Genomic DNA, 19,257 nt, shown 5'->3' with positions numbered 1-19,257 from the left:
ATAAACTCGAAGGAATATGCTTAGTCATTAGATTAATTAAAATATTATGCCAAGAATAAGAAATGGCTGCCCTCAAGAAATCATGATTTTTTTGTGTCTCAGCCCGTGGAAAATCCTGATTGATAGATTGTTTTTGCAGCACCGATGGAGCCGCCACTCTCATGGAGGGAATTCCATACTATGAAGACAACCCCGTTCTAACTGGATTCCTCTTTGTAACATTTATCACAGATAGTCCCACTATGGCATATAATACAATACTCCAAAATAGGTTTACTATTTACAAAAATAGAACAATGCTTTTTTTTATTCATTCATCCATTAAATAATTTGTTGAACCCTGATTTTGTAGATCCAAATTTGTACATGTCCCTGAGGAAGTCCATCAAGGGATTCCCAATTACTTTATACTTATAATCCTATAGTAAAAGGAAAACAGGAGTGATACTAATAGCAGCAGCCACAGTCTTCCACACTGCCCTCACACCCCTCCCCCACTCAACCTCCCACCCAGCTGGGAGGGTGTGGCCCTATGAATTTAATTACCTTGCATTGTGACTGTGAATCAGTTATTTATATGTGCTAAGAACAGGAGGGATCTCAGCATGGACCATGGGGGACCCCATTCATTAACTTCCTTTAAACCACCCAAGCTTCCTTTCCTTCAGCCAATTACCACTGCAGATCCATATCTTAGTTTTGATTCCTGCTGACCTTGGTTTGTAAATCAGTCAACATCAATAGAATCATAGAGATTTACAGCACAGAATGTGGCTATTTGGCCCATCATGCTGGCTCTTTTGAAAGAACAATTTAAAACTAATCCTGCTCTCACCATAGCCTTGTACCTTCCTGTACTTCCAATTTACCCTTGGAAGATGCAATAGTTTCTGTTACAGTCACTCCCTATGACAAAGCATTCCATGCTCCAGAAATTCCCCACATAAAGAATTTACTCCTGGTCTTTCCTCTTTAAAGTGATGAGTTTAAATTGATCCCTGCTGTTGACTCCCCAGCCAGATGAAATAGGTTCCCATTACTTTTATCAAAACCTTTACATTTTTAAAACCTCTAAATATTGTCATTATCTTCTCTGCTGCAAAGTAAATAGTCCCAGTATCTCAAAACACTTCTCATAACTGTAGTTTCTGATCTCTGGCATTGTTCCTGTGCATCTATGCTGTATATCCTCTGTGGCTTTATTGCCCATTCTATAATGGATGCAGTAAATTAAACTAAACTGCATCCAGTACCCTAGCTGTGGACTACCTAACATTTTATTACGATTTATCGTTCCTTTTGTTCTTTTTGCCATTGTGTATAACTCTGCTGGTCACCACCTGTTGATCTCTGCTAGAAAGTGCATGTGTGTGGATGGCAGGCGTGTTTATGATTGGTTTCAACTCACTGTCCATGCTGCTTCATGAGGCGTAACCACTTGACTTGAGAAGAAAATTGCAAGTTAATTCTTGGATACTGAGCTGACTATTGTGTAACAAAAAATGCATTGATACACTCATCCTTTCATGTGTTCAAGACGTCCCAGAATGAGTCACAGCCAACAAAATACTTTAGAAATGTAGGAACATAGCAGCCAATTAGCAGAGAAAATTTCTGTTGGTGACTAATGTGTGCAACAGTGTTACAATGTTCTCATTTGAGATAGCAGTAGTCTATAAAGAAACAAAGGGAATATGTGATGTAAACATACAATATGAAATCTATTTCCTGCAAAATCAATATTTAACCTGAATTTATTTTACAGGGACTGCAAAGAAGTACTGTTTCATTATGGGCTTACATAAACAGCCAGCTGGAGGAGTTTGTCAATCCCCTCTATGTGAATTACTATAACCATGTGCTGTATCCTGTGGCAAGCATGCGCCACCTAGAGCTCTGGATTAGCTATTACATCCGCTGGAACCCAAGGATGAGACCACAGGTAATCATTTTGCTTGTATTGGTTTAATTGTGTGAATATTGAAACTGATAACACAAGTCAAAAATACTTCAGTTCTTCTTGTGGAGGTTATTCTAAGTTATTTTGAACCATTTTCTATCTGGAATGTTTATAAAAACAGAGTGCTGTATGAAAGCAGATACATAAGGTTTGAAAATTGAGAGTTTTATGTTCAAAAGCATTTCAAAAACTGGATCCTAATTATTGATCTAATTTTCATTTTTAAAGGGAAATCATCAAATTAAGGCATTTTGCATTTTACACATTTAAAGCCAAATGGTAGATGTTACAAATAATTTTTTTTAAATTCTCAACTTTTAAAAAGTCTAAAATATGTAAAACAATGGCAGAATAGCTGTACAATTTGCTAAAACCATCGTTTTAAGCTATGCCACAAATTCTACACCCCTGATTCCATCCTCCTCATCAGCCATCGTCCCAGACCATTCACAGCCTTGGCATCCAGTTTGATCCTGAGCTGAGTTTCTGACCCCATGCAAAGATCAACTACGTCCACTTCTATAAGATCATTTATCATCGCCCTGCCTCAACCCATCTACGGCTGTTATTCTCATGCATGCCTTTGTCACCTCATGACTTGACTATTCCAACACTGCTGGCTGGATTCCCATCCTCCATCCCCCATAAATTTTAGCTCATCCAAAGTTATACTGCTTTAATCTTTTCCCACACTAAGCTCCTTTTATCCATCACCTCTGTGATCGGTGAGCTACGTTGGCTCCTCAACTTGAAAATTCTCATCCACAGATTTATATCTCATCATGACCTTGCCTTTCCGTATCTAATCTCCTCCAGGCCTTTGTCGTTCCCCCACTTATCTCACCCCATCATTGACAATCTTGCTTTCAGCCATCTAAGCCCTATGCTCTGGAATTTTTTCTGAAACCTCTCCATCGCTCATTCCTCCTTTAAAGCCCACCTCCTTTTCCAAACTTTTAGTCCCTCCCTGACACTTCCTTCTGCAGTTGTCAGATTGTACTCCTGTGAAGCACCTCGAGACGGTTTTCTTCTTTAAAGGTGCTACTTAAATTCACATTACGACTTGTACATACTGGCAAAAAAATCAATTTTGTGCTCAAATCTGCTAGTTTGGTAGCCAGTTATTAGTTTGAGGCCAAGATAGAACATTGTAACTTAATATATTCATAATCCAGTAAAACTTAATACTAATTATTTGGAATGAAAACTGGAAATAATATGAACTACGAATGAATTAAGTTCATCAGACCTGGTTAAATTAACAAGCTAGCCTGCTGTTAAATTTAAGAAAAGCCTATATGGTTTGGTCAAAGATTTTCTCACGGAATTTGATATTAAATATAGGAACTTCCTATTTGAGCGTAATAATTATATTCTTAAAACTTTTAAATATTTAGAATGTCTTGTAGCCCAAAATATTACAGCAATTTTCACATTCATGCATGTATAGTGTAGGAGAGTACACTGTGAATGCACTGCCTGAAAAGATGACAGAAGCAGATTTGTTGGTAACTTTCAAAAGCGAAATTGCACATTTACTTGAAAAGGAAAAAGTTGCAGGGCTATGGGGAAGTGATACTGGTTAGACAACTTTTTCAAAGAATGAGCACAGGTTTGATGGACTGAATAGCTTACAGCAAAAATATGCTATGATTGGAGTGATGGAATACCTTTAATAAAAAGCTGTTTTAAATCTCTCTCATTTAAACAATACATCACACTCTTAATTTTGGAAGGATAAAAAGGGCCTTTCTGGTTAATGATTAACATATTTATATTATCAAAAGGTGACTATAAAACCAAGTTATATTCCATTTTAATTGTTTTTTTTCCTGAATGCAGGAGCCTATTCATCAACGTTACAAGGAACTTTTAGCAAAACGAGCAGAGCTTCAGAAAAAGGTGGAAGAATTACAGCGAGAAGTTTCTAACAGGTCAGCTTCCTCATCAGAGAAAGCTGGCTCGCCTTCACGTTCAGTTACACCAGTACAGACTATCATCTGAAAATCAGATTCATTCTTTAAAGGATTTAATAGCTGTTAAAGACAATTTTAGCCAATGTTTTCTCATGCTTGAAGAAAAATTCATTTGTATACACAGGCAATCATATGTAAACCGGTTACTATAACTTGTATTTACAACTTTATTTTGTATCAGCAGTTATAACACTTATTTGCCAATTGTAGGCAAGTAATTCAACTGTTCCAAATGAATATACTATGACGTAGTTTGTCCATTTGCAAATGGATATTATTTATTGCACTGATAAATTTTAACTACTCTTGACCTTAATTATGGGTTTAACACTAAACCTTACAGGGAAATAACCGGTATGCTTGTATGTTTTAAACTGGTTAGCTTTCTTTAATTTGTTACTACAGCTCCTAATAGTCAGCTGCATTTACTTGGTTTCTTCCCACTCCCTCCCCTTAACCAGGAGGATATTAAAATACTTGCTGGGTAAGAAATTATTGATGCATATATTCGATTAAATATAAATGAAAAGCTATTAAAAAGGACAGGAATGACTATTAAACGGGGCAATTAATTGAGGTTAGAGATGGTCATTTACCCAATATGTGCTGTATAGATTTGTTTTCTTCACTGGAACTTATTTTAATATGGCCATTATTAAATTTATATTTATCCAAATCAAATTTCCACTTTGGTATTCTCACTAAATATTGCCACCAATTTTGCACTGCAACAAATCTGCACTGGTAAGGTTGATCCAGCTGAAATGATGAAAGACAAAGTATACTATTTTTCTAATCAACAGTGTAAACATATTATAAAAATAAATAGTGCAGATTGGATTTTCACAGAGTAAGCTGCTTGTTATGGTTGCAGTGCTCTAGAGGTATGCAACTAGTTTCATAATTTATTTCTGTTAACTGCCAGTCTCCTTGAATCCTCTATTTAATCTGGCATTGAGCATTTAACATGCTTGAACAGAAGTGTTTCTAAAGCAAGGCTTAAAAAAAGACTTGCGCTTTCTTGTTATCTGTAGTTTTCCAATTATACATTTTGAAGTTAGAAAATTATTTAGCTGTGTTTTGGTATCTTCTGAATAAACTGGAAAATGGTGAAGTAAAATTTATAAGAACACAAAGCTTTCAGTATAGAAAGTAAACTGCTTGTATTTTTAAAAGTCTAACTGGTTCATCACTACTTACCTTCAAAATCTTAAAGCCAAACCTGAAATTCAGGAACACAATTTTTCAGGCACAACAAAGACAAAAAGACTACATAACATATTGCAGCTTCTAACCAGATTAATACCATATGCAGAAATCATGCTTTCAGGGATTATTGATGAAATTTAGTAACCTATCCAATGCAATATTGTATCATTTGTGTGCATCTGTACTGTACTTCAAAAAAGTGGGGCACTGGTGAGTGATCCAATTGTTCGGAACTATTCAAATCAAACCAGTCTATGTTAGAACTGAGTGACTATGCCTTCTCCAAATGCTTAGGTTTCAGATTAAATTGATGCCAAGTTACAGATGCTTGCTTCATGAAAAACATTAATTTCACATTTTAGGTACAAGATTGATTAGCATAGTTTTCTTTTAAGTTTGTATATTCTACATAATTCTGGCATTTAGTCAGCTGGTATGAGTCTGTTGTGAAACCTGTTACCAATTTTATAGGTTAATCATTACACTGCTGATGATTTAGTAATAATGAAAGCTGTTTAGCAACTGGAAGCTCTAGAAATCTCTCCCTAAACCTCACCACCTCTCTACCTCTTTCTTCCTTTAAAACGCTACTTAAAACCTACTTCTTTGACCAAGCTTTTGGTCACCTGCCATAATACCTGCTTATGTGCCTGCCTCTATGTCAAATTTTGTTTTATACTGCTACTTTAAAGTACCTTGGGGTGTTTTATTACATAAAAGGCACTATATAAATATATGTTGTAATCTATCTGTATCCTCTCTGCAGGTCCACTAATTACATTTTAGGATCATTTTAATTGCTATAACAATATTAAAATTCTCTGAATATTCAATCCAAATTTTTAGTCAGATTAATATTTTACTTCATTGACATGGATGCAAGGATTATAATCGCTATTCAGCTAAATTAGACCAGAAAAAAACATTTAAGTATCCATTCCCTTGGATCTTACTCAGACAGGATTATATCTGAGTGATTCAGGGATACAGGCTTTTCTAATGGTTCAAATTAATGTAATTCAATGTAATTAGCTAGATGATTAATACAAGCTGTATTAGTGTGCTGTTAGTGGCAAAGAAATAACTTAAGATACTTGAAGTACAGGCTTCCTGCATTTTGCCTTTTATTGATGCTAAAACATATTTAAAATTGGAAAAACAAAATTGATATTTTTTGGCTAGATGAGCCTTTTATTTTCAAAGAGTGCAATATTCAGGACATAATTTGCATGTTGCAATATAGATTAGGCTATTCAACATGCATTGTTATTGGTTGGCAGGTGATGGGGAAATGTATTGAAATTTTTCAGACCAAAACTAATTTCTAGGCAATTGATGTTTTTGAGTAAATACTATCCCAGGTAAATACCACAACATTTACTTAAATGATATATTTGGAAGACTAATGTGTCTTGTGCCAGAAATTGATTTTAACTGTTCTAAAATAGAAGGACTGAGGTTCATTACACAATCCAAGGTGGAGGAGTTCTTTTGTATTTATACCTTGTAGGAGCAAGCACTAACAAACACTTGCATTTATAATTCATCTGTATTTTTCTTTAAAGGTTATCAAAAGTTTCCTTTTTTTTTGTGAAGATGTTACACTTAATGTATCAAATAACTTCTATTGTTGCCTTGGTAAAACACTCTACTAACCAGAACATTTCAGGGTTATAAAAAACTTACAAATGTGCTAAATTAGTTCAGCTGTGTCTTCTAAACTACTTATAGAATATATAGAAGCATTGAATGGTTACAGCACAGGAGGAGGCTATTTAGACCGTCATGTCTGTGTCGGCCCTCTACAAGAGCAACTCATTAGCCTCACACTGCTACCTTTTCCCATTAGCCTTGCAAATTTTTTATTATTACTGTTGTAATTCACTTAAGTATTTGAATGAAGGGTCAAAAATTTGAAACATTTCAACTTCATTTCCTACACTTTTTAGTTAAGCGCACCTGATGCTAGTAGATATACTGTGTTGTGTTATTAAAATATTGCAAGAAAGATTCACAAATCCCCGTGCATTAGACTTTGTTATTTAGTTTTATTGTTCTTGTCAACGTGTTTCAATTTTTTTTTTGCCAGTGAAAGCTATCTTTAAACATAATAGGAAGAAGGAGAATGGAAGGAGAAAAGACGAAAACTGAACTTGAACCCTGGCATCAAGTTTGAGTTGGTGTTGGCAAGTGCTACCCCAATATTTAGTAGGATGTGATTTCCAAGCGGGGGCGACGTTCTGGTCAACGCTGGAATTTTAACTCCATAGCATGTTGGTGTTTTTTTTTAAACAGGTTTGCCAACCGGAAGCCAGCCTGTTGACAGGCTTGGCTCCTTGTTAGGTAGGGATCGTGCCAGAAGAGACCAACGAACAGGTAGCTTTCTTTCTGTTTAGGTGGAGATTGCGAGGAGGGATAGGGAACATTATGATTTGGAGGGTCAGAGTTGGGGTGATGGTCAGGGATTCAGAAAGAGAGCAGTGAGCAGGTGGGGGAGGAGGGTGTGCTTGCCAGATGTTACGATTGAACAGGTTTAGTTGGTGGGCCAGGAAAAAGCACTCCTGCTCCTCTTTGGCTCACAAGGAGTGCTGGAAAAGCACTTGCCTCTGATCCACAGTGGTCCTCACCTCCCTATAGCTGCCATGTTTCTTAAGACCCAAGAAACCCAGGTGGCCAGTATTAAAGCTAGAAGAGAGATCAAATCTGAGCCATGGAACACCATTAAAATATTGAAATGAGCAATTTCCCTCCTGGAAGCTGGTTGGCTGTCTGCCTCTTAAAGCCAGTAGTGCGTAGTTTGAGGCCTTTTGGGTTTAGGTTTGAGATTTTTTACATTTTAGCACTCCAGCTGACACAAGTTTACTGTTTTTGGAGGTTAAAATTATCTCCTACAATTCTGTGTGGTTACAAACATAATGAAACTCCTTGACTGCAGGGCTAAATGGAAATAAGTTTAAATCCAATTTTCAATGTTGTAAAGTGTTTGGCATTTTTATTGGCATATTGCAGTTTGCAGTTGCTATTTATTAATGATTTGTACCTTTGGATGTATTAATTCTGGATCAACATTGCTAATGATACTAAAACAAATCAAATTTCCTTTGCTTTACTATTTAAGATTTGGATCAAAACTAATTTCTAGGCAATTGATGCTTTTGAGTAAATACTGTTCCAGGTAAATGCCACAACATTTACTTAAATTATATATTTGGAAGACTTAAGGTTCATTTGAACTCACTATATTAATATCATTTAATACTATGCAGAGTATTAAGACCTGTCTAATTTAATATTCCTAAACTTATATCCATCCAGTCATTCCACATTACAAAAGTGTATGTGAAAGACCCGTAAGTTACAGATTTGATTCAAATGAAAGGACTATTGAAGGTTTGCTAATATTCTATGAAATCCTGAAAGGAATCTGCAGTAAGTCAATATAATGTACTTGTTTATTAATGATCAATTCTAATTAATTAGATGTATCTATGGAAAAAGAATCCACTGATTACTCTGCAAGTTCATCCTTGAGTAGAGGTGTCAGCTGTGGCTCAGTTCATAGCACCCTCGCCTTTGAATCAGAGGGTTGTGGGTTCACGTCCCACTCCCGGAAACCAAGAACTGTACTCGAAAGAGTTGCAATCTGTGACTGTTGATAACTCGAAAGAGTTTCATCCTTGAGTAGCATTCACATGGACTAGGATAATCCCTTGTCTGCTCTTAGTCTGATTTGACGCAGAACATTGAAGTGATTGCAATTATCCTCGAGTTAATGTTGGTTAAATTAGTCAGGATCACATCTGCTAATCATTACCCAATGATCCCTACTAGAACTGCACATAAGTAGACTCTGTGTGAGAACCTGCATTTGATTGTGATGGACAGATAGTTTGCCAACACAAATGAATAATCTCTTGAACAAGGGAAAGCAGTGTCACTTTGGCCGATGGAAATGTTAATAGAGGCAAGAAAATTGTTGGGGATTGGGGGAGCTATCACTGAAGTTTGTCATATGTTAGCATATCAAACAGTACTAAATCCATGGATTTATTTTTCAAGAGCATGATTGAAAATTATGCAGCAGTTATACAACTTACACATGGGCATGCAGGTTGTAGAGAATGGAAGATAATTTAAAAATAGAAACTGAGTTTTGAAAAAGATAAAAAACATGGATTTTATTCTATCAACAAAATATTGCAGTAAAGTAATAATTTTGTTACATGTCTGATCCTGTCAAAATTGCATAATTAAGTTTGAAAATCTCACCTGTAAAACATCATCTGTCATTAATTGGTGAATGGACATAAAATAGCATCTTGGCTTCTTGCATTGTAATGTAGTGTAAGATTGATGTGATTCATAGTAATGCCCTGGGTAATTATCTATGCATTTAAATAAGAAACACGTACTTCATCTGTGCAAGTGTGATATGTATTGTCAGAAAAGTAAAATTAATGTAGAGCAATGTTTTTTCTTGAATTTTCCTTGAACATGCAGGTTTAGTAAGAGCTAAGAAGTTGTCTTGGCTCTAAGACAGAAACTTAGTCCAGGCATTTTTTCCACAATAATCCTTCATGAAGTTCAAGTTCATCACTTACTGTGCTGGCTACTTAATTACCTAAATTGAACCTGAATTCTATCTAAATTTTTAGTGCTGTCATATCGTAAAGCCTACTCTTTTGTCTTTTGTTGTATAGTTGAATCCTAACCAAATGCATTGTGCCAAAATATTTTTATTCTGAGGCCATGATCTCTGTAGGTTCATTGTAGGTTCATAAAACATTAGCCCTTTAATTGTGCTGCAGCTAAATCAAAATGGGCATTGTTTGAGTATCATCTTAAATATTCTTGAAAGTTGCTACTTTCAGTTCTGCGCAACCTGCCATAGAAATTTGCGATCATCCTGCCCAACTGTCTCTTGAATAAGTTCTCCACTGCCATAAGTGCACATTTAATCCAGTTATTAATCACAATTTATATGAAGCATTTTCCCTCATTAGACTCAAAATTGCCTTTTATCAGTTTGCACACTGTTCTCTCATCCTTCGGTTATGTTTAATGAAGTAAAGTTCAGGATTAACATTTTTTATTCCACTTAGTATGCTGAATGGTAAATTCTCACGAATGATGGAAATAAATCTTTATGCAACATTGTGTATTTTGGGGGCTTATATGGAAAGTTTAGATACACTTGTGCTGATGTTTATGACTGTTCTAGAAGCAAAAAATCACCTTTTCTGTTTAGTTTTTTCTAGTTTATTACACATCGTTCTTAACACTTGAGTATATATCATTAGAATTCCACTGGCTACGGATGAAATTACTCTGAAAAGTACTTCATTGACTTTAAAGTGCTTTGAGATGCCTGCTAATCATGAAAAGTGCAATATAAATGCAGGTCTTTCTTTCATATGTTCCCAAAATCAAGAGCTGTAAGGATAATAAAGCTAATACCATTGGTGAGTTTAAGATATCCATGAATTATCTGAGCAGGAAATATTTTAAAAAGTGCACTGTATATTTTTAAACTGCATTTCCTTGTGCTACTAGAGTATTCAAATAAAGACTTGCAGGTGGTAGATAATGCGGTGTCTTTTGCTACATTTCTTTTCAACAAACTGACCCAATAAAAAAACCTGACTAAAGTTCTGTCCTCTAATAAACTAAATGTATGATCAAGTTGACAATCCAACCTAGTAAGACTTGAAAGCTAGTTGTACTTGGAATACGTGTGCAAATTCCATAAATAATTATCTAGTAGTGTTTTTGCAGAGGTTTTTTATAGATTTATAATAAAGCAAGTTTTTGTGGTCAAAATTTCCTATTTAGTGTGAATGAGAGAAGTAATGATTTGTAGGTTTTTTTGCTCCCTTTTTCAGCTTTGTTAATCAAGTTGAAGGACTTTGGTGTGGAGAGTCATTAGCAACCATGATCAGCTGCAGAGGACAGCTCCACTATCCTCCTTCAGTGTCCTCCCATTGTGAATTTTAAAACTAAAAATTAGCCTTGAGTGTGCAGTCAATGAATACTGAACTATATTCAAAGACTGAGAAAGATAGTACCAAATGTTAATGTGGAAAATTGCCCAGGTATGTCTTGTCCACAAAAAGCTGGGCAAATCCAATCTGACCAATTACAGCCCCATCAGCCTACTCTCAATCATCAGCAAAGCGATGGAAGGTGTCATCGACGCTGGTACCGTGTGGCATTTGCACAGCAATAACCTGCTCACTGATTCTCAGTTTGGGTTCTGCCAAGGCCACTTAGCTCCTGACCTCATTACAGCCTTGGTCCAAACATGGATAAAAGAATTGAACTCGAGAGATGGTGAGAGTAACTGTCTTTGACATCAGAGCAGCATTTGACTGAGTGTGGTATTAAGGAGTCCTAGCAACATTGAAATCAACAGGAATTGGGGAAACCTCCCCACTGGTTGGAGTCATACCTAGTACAAAGGTTGTGTTTGTTGGAGGTCAGGCATCTCAGTCTCAGGACATTGCTGCAGAAGTTCCTCAGGTTAGTGTCCTAGGCCCAATCATCTTCAACTACTTCAATGACCTTCCCTCCATAAGGTCAGAATTGGAGATGTTTGCTGATTGCACAATGTTCAATACCATTTGCAACTCATACTGAAGCAATTCATATGCAACATGACCTGAGCAACATTCACGCTTGGGCTGATAGTGGCAAGTAACACTTGTGCCACAGAAGTGCTAGTCAATGACCATCTTCAACAAGGCAGACTCCAATCATCTCGCCTTGACAAATAGCATAACATCACTGAATCACCCACTATCAACATCCTGGGAGTTACTATTGACCAGAGACTGAACTGTGGCTACAAGAGCAGGTCAGAGACTAAGAATCCTCCCCTCAGGATGTGGGCAAGACTGGCATAGCTGCATCTGGATGCTCTGAGAAGATGGTTGTGTGAGCTACCACCTTTTTGTAGTGATTGTTACAACTGAGTGGGTAGCTAGGTCTTAGAAGACATTACGCACAACCACTTAGTGCAGAGTCATGGGCTGGGGCAGCAAATTCCCTTTCCTGAAAAACATTACTAAACTAATTGAAGTTTTACAATAATTCTGTATTTGTGGTAATTTTCTAGTGCTAGCATGATTTACCAGCTCAAGAATTCAGTTCTTTTAACTTGTCATAGATTTGAATTCTTGAGCCCTGGGTTGTTAGCCCACTATCAATCATTACACAACTGTATCCAATGTAATTAGCCTAGGTCTTGAAAGCGTGAGTAGGCATTTAAATTTCTTTTGTATTCCTTTGTTATTGGACTGGAATGCTCTAGATTGTCAGGAAATAAAAGCAGTTAGTACCACCAATGGAGTATTTATTCTGACAAAATAGGAAAGATTAACTCTCCGCTTTTTTTACTAAACTGGAATCCTCATGAATACATTTGTTCAATATATCCTTTAAAGAGTCCTCAATTAACACAATCTCGGACATTCAATAAGTTTAAAAAAAAATTGTACTTCATCTGTTTTCATAAGTTTATTCAGGTATTAGTCCTGTTCTTCAAAAAGATACATTTTTAAAAGACTAAAGTGTTGAAAAGAATGACAAAAAATAAATGAGGACCAGATTTTGCTGTCAGAAGAAATCTTAATGACGTCTACTGTTAATTAGACTTGCCCTTGCACAAGAAGATTTTTCAGTTTTGTGTGGCAAGTTGCTGAAAGTGCTTGCTGGTAAAGTCAGTGAGGGAAATAGCACCTGTAATCTTAGTCAACAGGGCAAGTAACTGTGCATCTCCTCAACCAATGAGACTGAAGGTCTGTGAAAATAGCAGTACAAGGACTAAGAAGGAAGTGTAAATTCAAGTACAGAAGGAAATAAGGAAAGATAAGATTGGGACTGCAACGGTTCAAAAAGGTGGTTCACCACTACCTCCTCAAGGGCAATTGGAATGGGCAATAAATGCTGGCATAGCCAGCAACACCCACATCCTGTGAATAAATTAAAAAAAGACACAAAGGAAATGTAATTTAAAATTGTACATTGTAAAAATCTCAATCATTAAAACCTGGAGGAATGGGACTCCACACTTGTAAGAGTTAATTTTTGGGGCCAGAACAGTTGGTAGTAATTAACACTTGCTACATCTTAAAAGATTAATTTTGCATTCTCCATGGCAATGCCTCCAGCAGAGTCCACTTGCTAACCAATCAGCATTCTTCTCATGCAGTATAAATTGTTGTTTCTTTAACATTTGGTATTCTTGCAAATTGTCCTGATGAGCGCAAGACAAAAAGCTTTGACAACATGTCTTTTTCAGCAATACTCAAGTTCTGTACTACCAAATGACTAAGAATAATTAGACAAATGGGTCAGAAAATTGTCAGTGGCAAATTTAGTTTGTATCTACTGTGCCATTCAATCCATTTCAATGATGAGCCAGACAAGTTTTTGCAAAGCTAACTTGAAGCAAATTTTGATATTTGACCTTGCCAACATCTGCCCCCCTTGTTGCTGTACCATTTACAAATAAATAAGTGTCATTAGCCTCACTATTACTTTGACAGTAAAGCCTGGGCCAATATTATGGAACATGCAAATCCACTTCCCACAATTCTTCCTTTCAAGGCATGTTTATGTTTCCTTTACATGTTCATTCTCTATGGAAAGGTTATCTACAAAGCAAACTGCCTCCTTAATACTCAATTTATTCACTTGAGTCAATAACTGCCCAATCTTTTCATGCTGCAAAAAAAATCACTAGTTCTGCATAACATTTAATTTCTTTTGAGATTGTTATTCTGTTCATGACCCTAATCCCACGATTAGCACTACTGATTTAAGTCTCCCTTCATTAGCACATCTTTCATCAGCCTTAACATAATTTCTACAAAGTTCACTACACACTCATCTTGCAATTGAGTTCTGTACTAAAATCGACACATAGCTAGCTACATCCTGCACTCGCACATAAAACTGTGATTATACAACAAATAATATGTTGACTTTGAAAAACTTTGGGAAGACCCGAGTTCATGATTACTATGGTGTTTCCATGTCCATACAACCACCCTGAGGTCACATCACTTCAAGTGCTTTAACTTTTTGAGCATCCAACATAATAGCTAACAATGTTATTTTGAGGCGAATTTTATCACTGAAAAACTGATGTTTTGTCAGCCCTTGCACTAATTGTATAAATAGATGGTTTGGCACTGGCACTCTAAGCAGAGAGCAAATTTTACTTTCCTTAAAATGGACTTATTTTCGATGGGTTATGTCACTTGAAAAAGTGCAATTTTTGGCAGGCTAATGGAATACAGTCTTCAATGTGCAGAAAACAAATAATTGAGTTTATTTGTGAGGTACAAATATGCTAAAAGAAACCGCAAAAGAAAGTTAATAAAAAATGTATAGTATTCCTCCTAATATCTTTCAAACATATGATTACCCTAAAAATATTGCAGGCAGTAAATATAAATTTAAGTGTGGGACTTGCTATTTCTAATATATATATTTGTAAATTTCCTGCAGCATTGCCTGCAGTAAGCTAAGGAATATATTAAAATCAATCTATCAAAATCAAATTAATTTAAATCTACATTAAGCACCAGTACATTACTAAAACAGCCGCAGTATCTGTTGCACAACGGCTGTTTAATGGTCAGTTTCTACTTTTGGCACAATTGGGAAATTGTTCCCAAAACGGTGCTTGAAATTGCAAGTTTAAGGTACATTTCAATCTTCTTTTAAAAGCATAATCACAAATGTTAATCAGGCAGTGTTTCTTTTTCTTTCCATTAAAAAGTATTCCTAATACATTTAAAACTGTTCTCAGCTGTATGAAAAAATCTATTAAACATTGGGCATATACTTTATTGAAAGATGATCAGCAAAAATAAGCATTTTAATAAAGGTGTCCAGTCCTCCAACTTGATTAACCTGATTTAAAAACATGGAAACTGACCTACAAAAATTGTGAACAATTCAATTTCATTGGTGTACACTAGTCAGTTTCTTAGTAAGTAGTTTTGCTATAAATATTAATGATGTTTGACTAAAGCCTGTGCATTTTAGAAAATGTATGCAAATTGAAGAGCCTTCCTGAATCAGCACAATCGGCTGAAACTTGCATTTTAGACCTAGGTGGCATGGCCAGTTTTAAAGGGATTTATCGAGGGGAATTTGATCTTGAATGAGCCTAAAACCCATAATCTTCTGCCTTGGGTAAGTGTTACCAACTGAGCCATGGCTGCACAGAAAACAACTATGTTCTCTGTTCACATAGAATATAACTAATTGTTATCCCATATTGTAACAACAATTTATATACTACCTTTAACATTATATAATGCCCCAAGGCTCTTCACAGGAACATTGCAAAACAAAAAAATGACACTAGGCCCCACGAGGAGATATTACATTAGATGTCTCAGTGAAGGAAAGTGGGGTAGAAAGGCAGGGAGGCTATTCCAAAGTTTAGGGCCAAGCCAATTGAAGGATGACCACAATGGTAGAGCAAATAAAGGCATGACGTTCAAGGGGCTAGAATTAGAGGAGTGCAGATCTCGGAGGGTTTGTGAGGCTGCAGAAGTTTACAGAGATGGGGAGCGGTGAGGTCATCACGCAGGGGTGATAGGGGAACAGGACTTGGTGCAACTGAAGACACGCAGCAGAGTTTTGGATGACCTCAAGTTTGCAAAAGGTAGAATGTGGGAGATCAGCCAGGACTGCATTTGAATAGTCAAGAGGTAACAAAGACAGCAGATGAGCAGACACAGGCAAAGTTGGGCAATATTATGGAGGTGAAATTAGGCAGTGCAGCTGCAACACAGGACTACTTGCATGCTGAACAGCAAAAGCAGCATGTGATAGAGCTAAGAGATCCCACAACCAACAGATTATATCTAAGCTTTGCAGTCCTGTCACGAAGTCATGGACAATTAAACAACTAATGGAAGAGGCTCTGCAAATATCCCCATCCTCAATGATGCAAAAGACAAGGCTGAAGCATTTTCAATCAACTTCAGCCAACTTCAACCAGAAGCGCTAGATGGATGATGCATCTCGGCCTCCTCCTGAAGTCCTCAGCACCATAATAGCTTTGCCAGGCTAAAAGCCAATTCGATTCATTCTGCATGATCAAGAAATGGCTGAAGACACTTGATACTGTAAAGGCTTGAGCCCTGGCAACATTCCAGCACTACTACTAGACTTGTGCTCCAGAACTAGCTGCACCCCTAGCCAAGCAGTTCCAGTACAGCTGCAAAACTGGCAGCTAGCAGGCAAAGGGAAAAATTCCCCAAGTATGTCCTGTCCACAGAAGGCAGGGCAAATCCCATGTCTACTCTTGATCATCAGCAAAAGGCGATGGAAGGGGTTCCTGACAGTGCTATCAAAAAGCACTTACTCAGAAATAACCAGCTCACTGATGCTCAGTTTGGGGTTCTGGCATTAAGGCCACTCAGTTCCTGACCTCATTACAGCAATGCTGCAAACATGGACAAGAGAGCTGAGCTCAAAAGGTGAGGGGGAGTGACTGCCGTTGACATCAAAGCAGCATGGCAAAACTGAAGTCAATGGGAATCAGGGGGAAAACTCTCCACTGGTTGGAGTCATACTTAGCACAAAGAAAGATGGTTGTGGTTGTTGCAAGTCAATCATCTCAATCCCACAGCATTGCTGCAGGAGTTCCTCAGGGTAGTATCCTAGGACCAACCATCTTCAGCTGCTTCAATGATCTTCCCTCCATCATAAGGTCAGAAGTAGGGATGTTCGCTCACAATTGCACAATGTTCAGCACCATTCATGACTCCTCAGATACAGAAGCGGTCCGTGTCCATAAGCAGCAAGATCTGGACAACGGAACCATAAATGCTGTTCTTTGGTTGTCGCTGGGTTAAAATCCTGGAACTCCTTCCCTAACAGCATAGTGGGTGTACCTACACCATATGGACTGCAGCGGTTCTCATGGGCAATTAGGGATGGGCAATAAACAATCCATGACTAGCCAGTGACACCTACATTCCCTGGAAGAATATTAAAACAATGCTGGTTCAGAAAAGCGTGCATCTAAAACATGATCAGAAATACTGAGTCACCATAAAAAATGTAGGGGCCTCTTCTAATCATTGTTAAAACCAAAATTGGAGCATTGCTCTCAGAAAAACAGAAGGTTATAATCCTGTATCAACCCAAACCTAGCATTGCTAGTGAAACATTGCCACAGTTCAAAATGCTACTGAGCAAAATAGTTGGATAAAAGGTTTAGCTGACAATGACCTTTATTTAAATACAATAACTGCACGCTTACAGCAGTGGTTTGGGAATGCCCTGCAGATTTTAACAGCTGGTGACCTGTTCCATTAGAAATCAACTTCATCTATTTTACAATTGATGTAAGATTGGTCTCTTTGTTCAAAAAAAAAAGCCAAAATGTCTTTATAGATCAATTACGTGAACCTACTGGGACTAGGTTATTCCACATTTTGAAGGGCTATATAATTAGTTGAGAAAACCCAGGTTATTTCAGACATGATAATCACAAGACAACAATTCCAAACAATTTTTGCACATCTATTGAAAATTCATACCCTAAAGTCATCTCTTCATACCCCAAAACATATGACAATATTGTGTGTAGTGGCAGAGTAAGGTTCCATTTCCTTTCTCACTCAACTGAGAAGCATACTTCAAAAAGACAAAAAACAATTGCAGTCTCAAAAAAATTTGACAAAAAAGTCTGAGGCATCCAAAGCTTCAATATTCAGTTAGGGACTGAAGCAGGAACTTAAACTTTGAGAATGCATCCTCATTACAAAAGCAATAGAAAGGGCAAAGAGGAAAGACATCTGTCACACCCTCTTAATACAGGTGGTTTAATCAAGGAATAAGTTTTCTAAACCAGATAGGAATTTCTCAGTTTGAGCATAACTACGGTTTCAGCTACCATCCTAAATGACATGTGGGAAAAAAGTCATGAGAGTTCATATTAATTGAGGAGATATTAGAAGTTAGATGGTCATAGCTTTCATAGTCAAAAAACTGACTCATGTAATATGTATAGTTTCAATACGGATTGTCTTACAAACCAACATTTCTATGTAATTTCTGAGGGGGATGATAGGATAGTGGTAATATCCATAGGCCTGGATTTCTGGGCTCTGGGAGCACAAGTTCAAATCCTATCCCAACAATATTGGGGAATTTAAATTCAATTAGTCAATATAGAATAAAAAGCTAACCTCAGTAATAATGACAAATTACCAGATTGTCATAAAACCCATCTGGTTCAGTAATCTACCATCCTTACATGGTCTGGCCTCCATGTGATACGATTCCAGACCTACAGTAATGTGGTTGACTATAACTACCCTCTGAAATGGCCTGGCAAGCCATTCAGTTGTATCCAAATTGCTACAAAGTCAACGGAATATCAGGGGGGAAACTCTCCACTGTTTGGAATCATACTTAGAATAAAAGAAGATGGTTGTGGTTGTCAGAGGGAAATCATCTCAACCCCAGGACATCAGGGAAGTGTCCTCAGACCAACCATCTTAGGTTACCTCAATGACCTTTCCTCCAAGATAATGTCAGAAGTGGGGACGTTTGCTGACAATTGAAGCTTTCAGTACCATTTGTGACTCCTCAGATACCGAAACAGTCCACGCCCACGTTCAGCAGGACCAGGACAACATTGGACTGATAAGTAGTAAGTAATATTCACAATGGCCATCTCCAAGAGAACCTAGCTATCTCTTGTTGACATTCAACAGTATTATCATCCCTAAATCCACATCCTCCCCACCCCCCGACCCACTAATATCCTAGGAGTCAACAACAGGTCAGAGGCAAGGAATTTTGTAGCAAGTAACTCATCTCCTGACTCCCCAAACCTATCTACCATCAACGAGGCATAAGTCAGCAGTGTCTACCATCTATAAAATGCACTGCTTTGAGACTCAGACTTTGAGAACTAGCTAAAATGTATTCTTCCAAAAATGTCACATTAATTGAAATCTATTAATATTCATGATGGACACAAATATTTGCAATGAAGGTTATTTAGATTAATAGTAATAAAGTGCAACCATATAAGTCCTGGTCCAACAGATTGTCAGTCACCCAACCAAA

General features: G+C 37.1%; 1 protein-coding gene across 2 annotated transcripts in view; it reads left to right on the top strand.

Moving 5' to 3' along the window:
* The window catches only part of mtmr2 (myotubularin related protein 2), a 91,690-nt gene extending 81,391 nt beyond the window's left edge, over positions 1 to 10,299 (top strand). For both annotated transcript variants that reach the window (XM_078545802.1, XM_078545801.1), the window contains 3 exons: positions 1,766 to 1,942; positions 3,803 to 8,664; positions 8,815 to 10,299. In XM_078545802.1, coding sequence (XP_078401928.1) covers positions 1,766 to 1,942; positions 3,803 to 3,964 — 339 coding nt within the window. In that variant the 3' untranslated portion in view covers positions 3,965 to 8,664; positions 8,815 to 10,299. The remainder of the gene's footprint in view (positions 1 to 1,765; positions 1,943 to 3,802; positions 8,665 to 8,814) is intronic.
* The last annotated feature ends 8,958 nt before the right edge of the window (positions 10,300 to 19,257 follow it).

The sequence above is a fragment of the Cetorhinus maximus genome, chromosome 7, assembly GCF_964194155.1.
Source record: "Cetorhinus maximus chromosome 7, sCetMax3.hap1.1, whole genome shotgun sequence".
NCBI lineage: Eukaryota > Metazoa > Chordata > Chondrichthyes > Lamniformes > Cetorhinidae > Cetorhinus > Cetorhinus maximus.
Note: the sequence above shows the minus strand (reverse complement) of the source record. Positions and strands in the feature narration are given on the sequence as shown.